Source organism: Siniperca chuatsi, linkage group LG11 (genome assembly GCF_020085105.1).
Source record: "Siniperca chuatsi isolate FFG_IHB_CAS linkage group LG11, ASM2008510v1, whole genome shotgun sequence".
Lineage (NCBI taxonomy): Eukaryota > Metazoa > Chordata > Actinopteri > Centrarchiformes > Sinipercidae > Siniperca > Siniperca chuatsi.
The window spans coordinates 2,669,459-2,683,249 of NC_058052.1; the positions used below are offsets into that span (position 1 = coordinate 2,669,459).

Below are 13,791 nucleotides of genomic sequence, written 5' to 3' on the forward strand. Positions count from 1 at the left end.
GCCTAGCAGTATGATGCTGATCCTTTATTGGGCACAAGCTCAAGATCTCACTGTCAGTCTCATGTCTGAAGCATTTACTTGCAATTACTTTAACTTACTATATGAGAGAAATAAAAACTAAAAATGTAAACCCCTTAGGAAGCAGGTAGAATGTTTTGACTCTTATTCAAATATTCAGTAATTCTCGTGTCAATAACTCATGACTCCAAGGAAGAGTGGAGATCAGGTCATATAGGTATGACAGTTTTTCAACATATCTATTCAAGAAACTTGAAATACGGCACAAAATTGCAACAAAATGTTGTTGTAGTATTTACTTTGTCATTGTGCTCTATGGATGCAAATGTGCAGTTTTGGAAATTTCAGGGTTTCCAAAGTGAATATTTATCAACTGATGACACAGAATCAAATGTGATGAATTGTCATTGCCTTGAAATGTGGGAGAAAGATTCTTTTTTTGTCACATTTCTTTTCCTACTGACTCACTGAGTGCAAGAATTGGCTTCAGAAAAGATAATGCATCAGGCTATGTCCACTGAAAAGGGCTGCTAAGAGGCAGCAGTAAACTAGCCTGCTCCTGGTCTGACAGCAGGAATTAATCTTTGTTCTTAAGAATATACTGACTAAAAGCTTGCTTCATGGCAGTCTAAGTGACTCTTCTCTTTCAAGCTTTATTTGATGACTTTGGTCTCTTCTGCTCACTGCTTCTTTCCTCCTATTCTTCCTTGTTATATGACATTAAAGTTTCCATAACTAGACAATCCCTGTGCCTGCCTTGCTAATATAGTAGGGTGTATGAGCACTCACTATGGGGGGCAGACAGACCAATAGTCCTTGATTAGCCATTTCCGAGAATATATCCATACATCAACTATTCACTTACTTCAGTTAAAAGCAACACATCTATTCTTCATTAATCTAGTACTGTGAATAGAATAAGGTTGGAATAAGTGACATTACCTTTTTGAACAGTGTTGACCTTTCAATAGCATTTCAGCAATATTGTAAAGTCACAATGCCTACACTCTGAGGGTGTTAACATCAGTTTATTACTCATTTACATTTAAATCAAACCCAAATTACATGGTGTTCCCAGAGGAGGACAGACAAATTGAACTCTGTATTAATTTCTTTGTACCCAATGATGGTGATTTTACATACCAAATATTTTCAAGGCCACTCTGAAAGAAGCTAAAGTTCAGAGCAATCCCTTAACTCTTCAACATTTTGAATTAAAAAGTGGCTGGATTGTGTTAGCAATTTACAACCAGTCAAATCAGAATGTGGTTTTGATGCTTAATGTGTTTGTGTTGATGTGTGATCAAAAGGTAAGATGACGGGGCTGTGACTTTGTAATGGTGACCTTCGGAGAGTGCTAGCCCGATGCTATGTCAGCCTTGATTTATCTTAGTATGTAATTTTATACATACATCTCTCACGAATTGTAGATAATCATCAAAAGAATGTGATTCCATGTTATGTATTGTTGATTGCATTTCAGAAAAAAAGATTCAGTCTGAAGGGCATAATCAAAAGATGGAATTGCTGCAATCTGCTCCCACCAGGATCCCATTATTAAATGTTTCTTTTATGGCTCATCTTTTCTATTTCTCTTCTTTTTTTCTTCTCGCCAGGCACTTTTCTTCCGTCAGATGACATCAAGAAACATGCATAATTGGCATCCATCTTCTTCCCATAGGCTTCGTTCATGTTTTTCTTGGTCTCCTTAATTGATACACATGGCCGTCCTGATAATTGAACTTTTAGAAATGGATTAGCCATTGTGGCAGTTTAGTATGTATGCTTCATGAAGAATTTGTAAAGAATTTCAAAGAAAAAACGCACATAAGAATACATGTGAGAACTGACAATCACACAGACAAACATGGATGCACAGAAATGCAAGATGCAAATACATGTCACATCAAAAAACTGTGATTACATCTAAAAAGGAGAGATATTTACTGCCTTTTTCTTTGTCTGCTTTTGCTCCTCTAATGATGTCTGTTTTTTCACACCTTATTGCTTTTGCATGTGTCCTGCCATTATGACTGATTGCGGGGCCAAAGAAAGGAGGAAATCAACATCTCATCTGCCGTCTGTCCCTCTGCTACCTTATTTCTTTTCGTGTTTTCCCACTAGCTTAATACAAAGCACGCTTCTCACTCTATGCAGATTTGAAAAATGAAGGCGCTGTAAGATGCCGACTGTCAGTTTTTGTTGGATTCATGTCATCTTTTAGGGAATACGTGCTAAATATGCCATAAATTGTGCATTCAGAGGTTGTTTCTGTGGCAGCACCATGTAATCTCGTATTGAGGTATGGTGAGCGTATTCTTCCTCTTAAGTGAAACTATTTCCACTTAAGTGTTATTGTCATGGCTGTGTTGTTGAATTAATTATTTTCCATTCAAAAGGAGTCTACTTTCTGAAAAGTTCAGTGTTACTGCCTGTTTGTATTTCCTTTGCTGCTTAATCATGTTCAACAGATTTTAGTTAGAGGTATTACAGAAGTAACCTGTTGTCCATTTCCCAGTTTTTAAGTGATTAATTGTGTAAATCAGTCCAACCTTCCTTTTTCCACCCCATATTGCCTCCATGTAATTTCAAGATTCAAAATTTTAAAACAAAATACAATTAAATACTATATATTAAGTATACACAGTAAATAGTATATAATAATATTTGTACAATCACTACTATATACTATTTATTAAATGCATTGCATAAAATTTGAAATACTGTATGTGACCTCTTTGTGCCTTTCTGTATTCAACAAGGCATATTCCTAATACAGTTTTTGCAGGTAAGCGGTTGGGAGGCGTCAATTCTTCTTAGGTTCTAATGTTGCCAAAGATGGATATGGCATTTGGATCAGTGCTTTTGGAATTTAAAAAAAGATGCCAGTACCCAGTGGGGTCAGGAGGACAGAGGATTTTTGGAGGCGGATGCAAAAAACTAATCCAGCAGCTGATCTAGACCACATATTGTACCTGCACAGCAGCACATTTGTGTTCCTTAATATTATTATTATTATTGATAATAATAAAATAATGTTAATAATAATAATAAATTACATTTATATAACGCTTTATCTTGATTAGTGGTCGACCGATATGGGTTTTTCAATGGCCGATGCCAATATTTAGAGAGCAGGGCAGCACCTTTAAATAGTTTACCTTAGCGTGCTGTTGATCCATTTTCTTCATGGTATTCTTGCCTCCTCACTGTAGTTGAACCGTCAGAACCGCTCTCTGAAGAGGAAAAGTATAATGTTGCTGTCCCACCTCAGCCCAGAGACCATCACTGAGATCAACCTTGAGGATGAAGAGGAGGAGGAGGAGGAGGAGGAGGAGAGTAAAGCGCTACATGCAGCCAGCAAGATCTGCCTCTCCCCTAAGTGCCAGACCACCACCTCAGGTACAAGATGTCTCCAACTCCACCAATTGTGATGTATGTCATATATTATGTCATATTTACCAGCAAGTTACCATAGCTCTAGCCACTTAGAAACAGCGTGTTCAAGTAACAGGAATCCAGGGTGTGATGCACATGCAACCAAAAAATCAGTCAAGTGCAACAAAACATTTTCATTGGTCACACTGGTGCACCTGAAATTTAGCAGGTCTGATTTTAAAAAAAAATGTATAAAACCCTGTGCAAAAACGCAAAAAGCTTTCCAACTTGCATTGGTTTGCATTTCTGATGTATCTCTGCAAGTAGTTCAGTGTTGTCTGCTGTTTCTGGGACAGAACCACAGACTCAGTCATTCAGCATTTCAGTCACCTTGTTTGTTGTTTTTTTTGACTCATAATACAACAAATTAGCTTTTTGAGGTAGATTCAACTGCACATCTGGTCTCTTTTTCCTCAGGGAAACCCCTCTGATACAGTACAGTACAGAGTATAGTAACTGTTTACAAATGAAACCAACAGGAGAGACCTCCTGATCTAAGAATTTGTTTAAGTTTACTTTCACTAATTACATAACCATGCATGGCTTTTGAGCAGTAGTACTATATCAGTATAATTCGGGGCGGCTGTGGCTTAGTGGTAGAGCGGGTCGTCCACCAATCGGAAGGTCGGCGGTTCGATCCGGCCCACGTGTCGAAGTGTCTTTGGGCAAGACACTGAACCCCAAATTGCTGTGTGAATTACTTTGGTGAGCAGTTCTGCCATCACTGTATGAATGTGGGTGAATGAGATATGTAGTTGAAGTGCTTTGAGTAGTCAGAAAGACTAGAAAGGCGCTATATAAGTACAGTCCATTTACATATGGCTCAGAAGGAATGGAAAAAGAAAAGTATTGTGCGAGAACGCAAAATTTATTGTGAGGTAACGCAAAACATTGTGAGCGAATGCAAAAGTAGTCCTTGCCATGACCTTTAGGGTGCTCCGAACAAACAAGCATTCCAGGTCAGTAGGTGGCGATAAAGTCAAATACCAGAAAAGAACATCCTGAGGACTTGTAGGGAGTTTATTTTCCTTTGGCAGTAGTAACTAAAAAACAAATAATAGTAACTAATTATTTATTTATAGTTATTTTACTTTTACACCTGGCACACGGCCCAAGGTGTATGGCAAAACTGAAAGCAAAATGTGATTCATATGTGTGGATGGACAACGTGGTGGAGGGCTCATTACACAAAGCAACAATGGGCATGCGCGAATTGAGGTGATGACGTCACTGTTTCCCATGTCCTCACGGATACACAGAAACCAGAGATTTGAAAAATCGCAGTTTTAGTGACTTAAACCCCCGTTTGCATGTGGACGAGAGGCTAAAACGTAGAGGAAAACATTTGTTTACAAAAATATCGGTATACGAGTGGACAAGGCCTGAGTTTGACAGCACAATTCCTACCTTTTATCATTACCTGTTACCAGTTATTGATAGGTAGTGTAGTTGTCACGGGGATAGTGGAGAGTGGCAACAGGGGAAGGACCCAAATGCAGACAGTCAAGTCGGCAGGATGATATCAGTGGTTTAATGACCAAAAATAGATTGCAGGCAGGCGGGCAGACAGGCAGGTAGACAGGCAGGTAGGTTCGGGTTCGGGTGACAGGCGCTCGAAAGCAAAAACACAAGGCAAGACCACAACATAGCAACTAGGACAAACTGACAAAGGAAGTGGACCAGTATATGGAGAGAGTGGCTGATGAGGAAAGTAGGAACAGGTGAGCAGATGGGTGGGGACGGTTAGGTTGTTGGGACTGGAGGGAAAGGGTTTACTGCAGGACAAGAGGGAGTGGCTGGAGTCAGAGTCAGTGAGATGGCTGAGACAGGTGGACAAGTCCTAGGGCATCTGGTGGACAGGTAGAGAATGGCATTGGTTAGGTTTGGGGAAGTGGGAATGTGGCTGGAGAGAGAGACAGAGAGGCAGAATGTGACAGTAGTACCTCTTTGATGGTACTAGGGGCACTACACAGATTTTACATGTCTGACATGTAAAATAACTTGTCAGAGGAACACTACTCAGCCTATGAAAACAGTTGCATAAAGTTACTGCATTGAATTGAATTTGTCTTGGAAACTACACATTTATAACAGATTACAAAGTGGGCACATGGAGAAAGATGTGAGCATTTACCATTTAAGGTCTAATGAAAATATTGATGCATTATGGGAAGTGTAGGATCCCGTGTTTGCTTGATCCATACTAGGGATTCTGAAAAACTGCGAAATATGTTCATTGACATTTTAAAAATTGTGTCTTTGTACAATATCAGCGCATGGAAAATCTTGCTTATGGCAAATAAACTACAGTTATTGCATGACTCAGATCAAGCAATGATGGCCTTGTTCAGAATGCCAGCCCAAATCCGTTTTTTGGCATATCCAGATTGAATCCAGATTTTAGAAAGTCTGGACAGCAAAAAAAGAAATCAAATGCGATTTTTGCAAATCAGATCCAAGCCAGATTTGGAGAATTTCTACAGATGTGTCTCAGCTTGGACGCTCTGGCCGCTCAAATCGAATTTCAAAGTGTCTTTTGCACAACACACAATAACGCCGTCAAAGCCAGAGTGATGTGCGTCAGAGGAGGCATCATACCAGTTCTGCACCGACAGCACGATTGTTTGGAGGACGAGATGATGGAGCTCCATTTCTTATGTCACCAGCGTACGTAGTTACTGACTCCTATATCGTTACCACAGCAACCCATGCAGATAGGTTGGAGATATCTGGACACACAAATCTGATCTGATCACTTGCAAATAACAGTGCAGACAGTCTGTCTTAAAGATCTGATTTGAGAAACAAATCTGATTTACCTGCAGTCTGAACAAAGCCTAACACACCTGGTTAAAGTTAGGGAAGGATTGTTGTTCAGATTTTTCTGTGTGCTATGTCCTGTGTTTGCAGGTCTGTGACAGGACACAAACTCTGATGTCCTGCTGGATGCGTGACACGCCTATCCACCACCCACACTACATACTTGGTTACTTGTACACATTTATTAACCCGAATGTCGGGCCTTCAATCCTCATCGGATAAACATCATTTCAATATTAAATCTGACTGAATTTCACCTGATGAAGGTGTAAGGACAAAACGTCATTAAAAAATAAGTCCATCAGTGTGCAGGATTCTTTATTAATTTTTAATTCATTGTTTCACTCAAAGTATATGGTGTATATGCTAAATGTACCAAAGTGGAAATAGATATTAAAAGAATATCTACACTATAGCGGGCAAAAAATTTTAACTTCTCATTTGTAAACTGCTAAACTGTGCATTACTAATGCATAAAGTAAGTATGTTCTGTGAGTCTTAAACTCACTACTAAAATACAGCACTAGTGAACTACTTTCCTTCTCATCCAGCTGTCTCTGGGAAATGTCATGGTCAGTTCCTTTAGTCAAACAGTAATTATACCCCGGGTGATAATGGATTCATACTCCATGATGCTTTTCCCATCATGTTGTTCAAGGCTGTTGGCATTAAAAGGGAGAGATAATCATGTCATTTGCAAATGATATACTCGGATGCAGAAGATGATTGAATACAGAAATAAGTTGACTTGCTCAAAGATTGTGGGCTTATTATGTCGAAAAATCATAATTGCATGTTAATGGACAGCTAGCCAAAGCACTTCCTGTCAGAGAACACATGGGATACTTTCACTCTACATGTTCTCACTTTTACCATATAAATGTTTAAACTGACTATGACCAAAGAACATCTGTTTAAATTCTTAGCTGAGAACATCACAGGTGAGGTCCAAAGAAGGTCCTGCCATTGTCAAAACTCTTCATCTGCTCAGAAATTGTTTAGCATTTTCATTTAATGTGAGAATGTTATCCATCAGAATACTTGTCCTACTTAACAAAGGGCATTCAATCTCTCCCCAAAAACAATTTTAGGTGTCATCGACCTTTTTCTGCTTGAGTACCCTCCTAAATGTCTCAGCCTGGTCCTGCTGTGAGCTGGTTGGTATTAACAGATTTAATCTCTGTGTAATTTCAAAGATTTCAGATTTCCTGGGCACAGAAATTCCTAAATTTTATGCAAAAAGAAATAAATAAATGAGGGGTAAACATATATTAAATATTCAGAATCTAAAATCAACAAAAATCTTGTACATGATCACATGCTGTGTATTTTGGCCTCTGATATTCAGTTACTACTACTAGCTAGTATTTCCTCAACATTACATTAAGGCCAGTCAAACTAACCTTGGTGGTACCAGCAAATTCATATAGTAAAGGGTTTGCTGTAATGCAAATACACTCAATATGATGTGTGTAAGAAAGAACACTGTTTAATAATTTCTTTGATGTTTTTGTTTCAGAGCTACAAAATAAGTTGGAGTTAACACTAAAGGAGAAAAATCAAGCAGACACTGATCTTGAAGCAGTAAGAGAACAACTGAGGGAAACCAGAGAAGAAGTAAGTTTACATTTGTTTTGTTTTGTTTTGCACTGTTTCTGTCACTCAGATTCCATATACAATACATACATACATACATAATTTTTGCTCATAATAAATCTATGTCAATGGCAAGGCTACCAAATTATTGAAAACTAAGAAATACTAAGAGAAGTTGGAAAGAGGAGAGGCTGTCCGCCCACCAAAACTTTCAAGCTCCCAAGTTTTTATTAATGCAATATTTCGACCTGCAAGGCATTCGGCAGGCAAAAGACTTACTCACGCTACGTGGTTGGCCGGTCTGGCGTCCTCTTGCGATGCCAACCGTTCACTGATGACTGGTTTCAGTTCATGTATGTTAACAAATAGACGCAGACAGATACTAAACCAAAATACTGCAGGGATATTATTCATTGTCCATCACAGTTTCAACAAACGAGTTCTCTGCTATATCTGCAGCATGCCAACTTTCTCACATCTTCTTTCTCCTCCTCTCTCTCTCCTTCCTCTCACTTCTTTCTTGACACTCGGCATCAGTAAGACAAATGACCATGTGTTTTCTCTCAGAAGAAGCTTGTCTGGACTCCGCACTTCATTGCCAGACTGTCAGTACGTTAGGTTAGGAGAGCCCCACTAATGTAAGACAGTGGATTCTTCCTAATCCCTACTGGTTTCCTAGTTGAGCTGCACAACTCCAGCTACCAGAATACCAAAAGTGCGCCACCACGCCCTCTTTACGCATAGCATGACATATTTGACTGTGCTTGAACACTTTGATTAAAAACAAGACTAGGTCGAAACCTAGTATATGGCTGGACAGTGTATGGTCAGTGTGCTATATTGTGGCCAAACTGTAGTATAGATTGTAGAGTCTATAATGTGAATTCCTGGATATTAAATGTTCATCTGCAATTTTCTGTAGTGAGGGATGAACCCACTAGCGATAGCCTTAGGCCCTGATAAGACAGGCCACGGTTTTTGCAGTGAGAGGCGTCTTTGTCCAGTTGTTTTCCATAGGCAGTAAGAGTTTTGCGCGCTGCTCATGCACCCTGGGCATCTCGCGTTTTAGATGCTCGAACGCCTCGAGTTGAAAAAACTTCAACTCAGACCGCCCAACGTCATTTGCGTTTCTTTCCCATTGTCCAATCAGATCAGATTTGTGAGTTTACTTTACAGCAAAATCACAGTTAGGGTAAGGACAGGTGATTCTGTGGTTGCCTAGCAGCAATAAAAAAACGCAGCAGGCTGCTCTTTTTTTAAATTGTAGGCTTCAACAAAAAAAGGTGCGGTACACCTCCTGTTTTGCAACCTGCAGAAAGCGTTCTGTCTAATCGGGGCCTTAGAGCGCTGCGCCTATACTCATAGGATCTGGAGTTACGGTACGTAACTAACGTTCATGCCTGTTCATTTTGAAAGAGCAACAGCTAATGGGGAAACTCGACCAGTAATGCCTGTTTTCCACGACACTGAAATTTTTTTGAAAAGGTTTTGGTCCAGTTGCCTCAGGAATCTGGTATGAGAAAAGTCTTGCTCATTAGTTGCACTTACAGTGAAAAGAGTGATTGTAAGTGTTAAATGTAAAAACCTTCTGTGTCGTCTCCGTTTTGACAGTGACAGTGGTTACTGTAAAGTAGAACACATAAAACAAACTGTATTTTTTCTCTCTGTATTGTTTCTCTACTCCTTCCCTTCTTACATTTGCAGCTACTGAAAGAAAAACATGATAACACTGTTTTAATTGCTGAGACAGTGCGGCAAAAGAAGCTCCTGGGGAAATATAACAGAGGTATGACGGGGTGCATATAGTCATATGTGGTCTTCATTTTTTAGAAACACTGTAAATACTATAACGTGAAAAATGGAAAAAATTATACTAATCATGAGCATGGTCTTATTTACACCAGGGTATCACAAGTAATTTATTGTTGATTTAGTAGACGACATTACTGGCACTTTACTGGTAAAAGGCACGAATGACCCAATGTGGAAATCTTTGTCCAGTGTCTCAGTTTGCTGTGGAGGAATACGAGGCCTTACAGGACACCTTGAACCTGGAGAGGGACCTGAGGACAGAGGCAGAGAACTTTGCCAGTGCGGTTAGTTTTTCACAGTAGCCCTCCATGTTCCTCTCTTATTCTGTGTATGATGATTTTCATTATGCTGTTTTGTCCCTTGCAACAATGTGTCCTGACTCTCTTCTGTTTTTCTTGTGGTCCTTTCTTCAGATGGTGGTCGAGCAAAAGAAGCTGAAGAGACAGAGTCAGATCCTGATGCAGAGCTCCTTGCCCAGTCAAGCTCTACAGGAAGCCCTCAGCCAGGTCACCAGACTGACCCAGGATCTGGAGACACAGAGGCTGGAGCACCAAAACCAGGTTTGTGTAAACAAATCATGCACAAACTAGACTAATTTATGGATATAACGCCACACATGGAGTTGGGCTTCTTTGATTCTTGACTGTTGACTATGCTGGACATGAAGTGAGGAAATGGTGAATACAAGCATCTGTACAGAATGCAAGGTCTTCAAGCTTGTCAGTTAAGCCTCACTATGAGATGTCCACATTTGTCTCGTCATAAATAACTCATAAGCACTTGTAATTTGGGTTACATTCTCAGTGTGCAGTTCTCTTAAAAGAAAAAACCCACACCCAGTTTGAGGCAGTGGGACAGTCAAACAATTTTTCACAGGCCAAAATATCAGGTCACTCGTTCATTCAGCAATTACTGCTAAATGAGCACCAAGCTTATAAGTACAACAAGCACTTCATTCAGAATCATATATATTGGGCTTTTCATCTTTATAAAACAATCTCTGATACTGTTATTAAAGTTATCAATCAGCAGAGCTTAGGGGATGGCTGTTTGTTACCAAAATTTGGGCATATTATTTAAAATAAGCCTCTACTAGTTTTGTGAGAAGAAATACAGGTGATGCATTTCCCAGTTTAAAAGAAACAATCCAAAAACTTGAAATAGAAAAGTAACCTACTACTACTACTGCTAACGATAATAGTAGTGCCTTTTACCATGTGCTAAAACTGTTTCCCCACTTAAACCTCGCAAAAGTGCAGATCTACACAAGAAAAAGAAATAATGGAAAAAATGCCAGGCTTTAGTCTGTGGTGACCATGGCCACCACTGGCCATCCCTTGGCTCCACCAGGATTTTAGCCATCTCAGTTTGGATATTTTGGTGTTGTTCTTAACTGGTTAAATTAATCAATGTAAATGAGAAAAAAAAAGTTATAAGAAACTACTCAGACCAATCTTTGTGTGAAAACGTGTTGAGACTCTGGATCACACAATTTCTTGATGATTTCGGATTTATTCTGCAATTCAAACATGTCTGACGACATCTGACGAGTGTAAGAAGAATAATCTTTTGATGAAAAGTACACAGAATAATACGGTGTAGTCCCTCATTCGTCCAGGAGTGTTCCATTGTAGAAAAGGTTTCAGTCGTAGTCATCTGGACACTGTTTTCAGAATCAAGACGTTTCGGGTCCCATCCGGAAGTCATTCTCAATTGTGAAAAAGGTCTGAGAAGCTTAAGCCCTGCCCTCAGGGAGGAGTCTTCCTGAGTGTCTGCTGTTTACCCTGCCTAGTTTCACCTGAAACTGACCTTCTTTTGTTTCCATGATGGCCCAGTAATCAGGCCTACACAGAATAGAAGTTAGAAGTAGATAAGTCTTATTGTGGTTCCCTGAAGATATATTGGTTAAAGACTCAGGAAACCCAGGATCAATCACACAACTCATTAGAAACACAAAAATAGTTCAAATAGAAGAAAATTATTACGTAACCCATCCCTGTGCTTTACATCTGTAATGCTAATTCATATGCATCAAAACAAACATTATTTAGCTGGTTAATTACATGGGGGGAAATGCCTGATGAATTATCATATGCCATGACAGTAAAACCTCAGGGCCATGACCTGCCAGATTAATAATTAAATGCAGCAGCATAGCCTCCAGCTCCCTCCCCCCTCATATGGCACTGATGGAAAACAATTAGAGCTGAGTGGGATCACTGATCTCTCCTGGTGCCGGGGTGGAAGTGAGCCATACCCTTTATTTGAGGAACAATTAAAACACTGGTTAAGGAACTGGGGTTGGGAAGCGGGTGACTGAATGTCAACTGGCAGCTACCCAATGCTACTTATCAGAAAGCATCGCAGCAGAAGCTGCAGCCAACACAATGCTGCAAAGCTAGTCTTTTTTTCAGCAGGAAAGTAGAAGAGAAACATTTAGTTTATCATGAACATTTTTCACATTTTTTTCTTTTTAAGTAAATAAGAAGGGAATGTCCTTTTAAAGGTTATATTGAAAAAAACATCCACAGAGCTTTTAGAAAGGTGTGGAATCAAAGTATCACTTTTCCTAAAAAAAATAAATAAATTATGATTGTGAATTAATCATTTTAAACATTTTGACAGGTCCAGAATGAATGTTTTGTTTATCTCTGTGTGAGATGTCTGACGTTTGCTTCCTGCTTCTAACAAGGCTTGTGAGCCAATAGTATAACAACATTATTGTCACGTGGTATAGTTGCCAATTCATGTGGAAAAAACAGACACTGACATTAGCACATATTAGCTAACTTAGCTTAATCGTCCAAACAACCATAACCCATAAATTACAGTTCTGCATATTTAAACAAAATCAACAACAACTACCGACAGTCATAGTCTTTAAAACCTTAACTAATGTGTTGTCACCAGTTAGATTGTTAAAATTAGAAAAATTAGTGACGGTTGCATCCAGATACCTAACGTTATAGTTCCCTCAAACAATGTAACGTTATTACGAAGATGTGTATCAGAGGGGATTTAGAAGTGGGCCAGGGTCCGACATAACCGATGGCCCGGACCCAGTACAAGTTCATGCAGGGCAACTTGATTGACCAGTCACTGGTTTCTGCCTCTTAAAGGAAGTTTTTCCTTGCCACTGTCGCCAAGTGCTTGTTCAGGTTGGGATTTGTTGGGTCTCCTTAAATAATATTATAAAGAGTACGGTCTAGACCTGCTCTATAGGAAAAGTGCAATGAGATAACTTCTGTTATGAATTGGTGCTATATAAATAAAATTGAATTGAATTGAATAGAATTGGTCTGTCAGGGCCGGTGGCAGACTGGTCTGCTTATGAAAAGACAGTCGCTCTTCTTTAAGAACGGAATGGACGTGGGATCCCAATATATTACCAATGTGTTATGTCGAAGGTAAATTAAAGTTCCGAACTACTGTAAATTTGCTCATTACACTGTTTAGACTCAAAACATGACTGTTATTGAGGGTGTCATCTCATATAATGTTAGCAGTCTAACGTTAGTCCTATTATGAGACACTTTGCAGAGGCTTGTGGCTAGCTAGCTATGTAGCCAGCTTCGTTGAGCTCAACAGCTACGGTACTCACGTTAATATAACAATCTGAACTACTGACACGATCATACACTCATACAACAGTAGCCACTGTTGCTTTGTGAAGCTCAGCTGTTTTTTATAATCCGCTATGAGATTTGTTTTCAGCAAGAAAACACTTCGGCTAATGTTAGGTCAACACTATGCGCTAGCTAATGTCAACTTTTACTGTCAGTCTAATGTCAAGCGCTGTGCGTTTTAATAGCATCCCTACAATGTACTGTACTGTACTCTTTGATTGGATTAGAATGTAAATATTTACCTAATGTCTTATAGTGTAAGGATGTTTGAAATGAGATTTTACGATAAGTGTTGCAATATACGGCCCCTATAATTATTAAACAACAGGGAAAAAAGGGTTACCAAAAGCTAGCTAGCCATATACTAAGATTACCATAGATAACGTTACATGAAACATCACCACACAAAGTAACCTAAATCTATAGATAATATATAGCTATATGTTACAAAATGAATTCTATCACGAAAGATTCATCACTT

General features: G+C 39.2%; 1 protein-coding gene across 5 annotated transcripts in view; it reads left to right on the forward strand.

Annotated features, from left to right (window-relative positions):
* The window catches only part of shtn1 (shootin 1), a 50,501-nt gene that overhangs the window by 19,579 nt on the left and 17,131 nt on the right, over positions 1 to 13,791 (forward strand). For all 5 annotated transcript variants that reach the window (XM_044214204.1, XM_044214205.1, XM_044214206.1 and 2 more), the window contains 5 exons: positions 3,234 to 3,420; positions 7,796 to 7,893; positions 9,577 to 9,658; positions 9,874 to 9,968; positions 10,098 to 10,244. In XM_044214204.1, the coding sequence (XP_044070139.1) occupies positions 3,234 to 3,420; positions 7,796 to 7,893; positions 9,577 to 9,658; positions 9,874 to 9,968; positions 10,098 to 10,244 (609 nt within the window). The remainder of the gene's footprint in view (positions 1 to 3,233; positions 3,421 to 7,795; positions 7,894 to 9,576; positions 9,659 to 9,873; positions 9,969 to 10,097; positions 10,245 to 13,791) is intronic.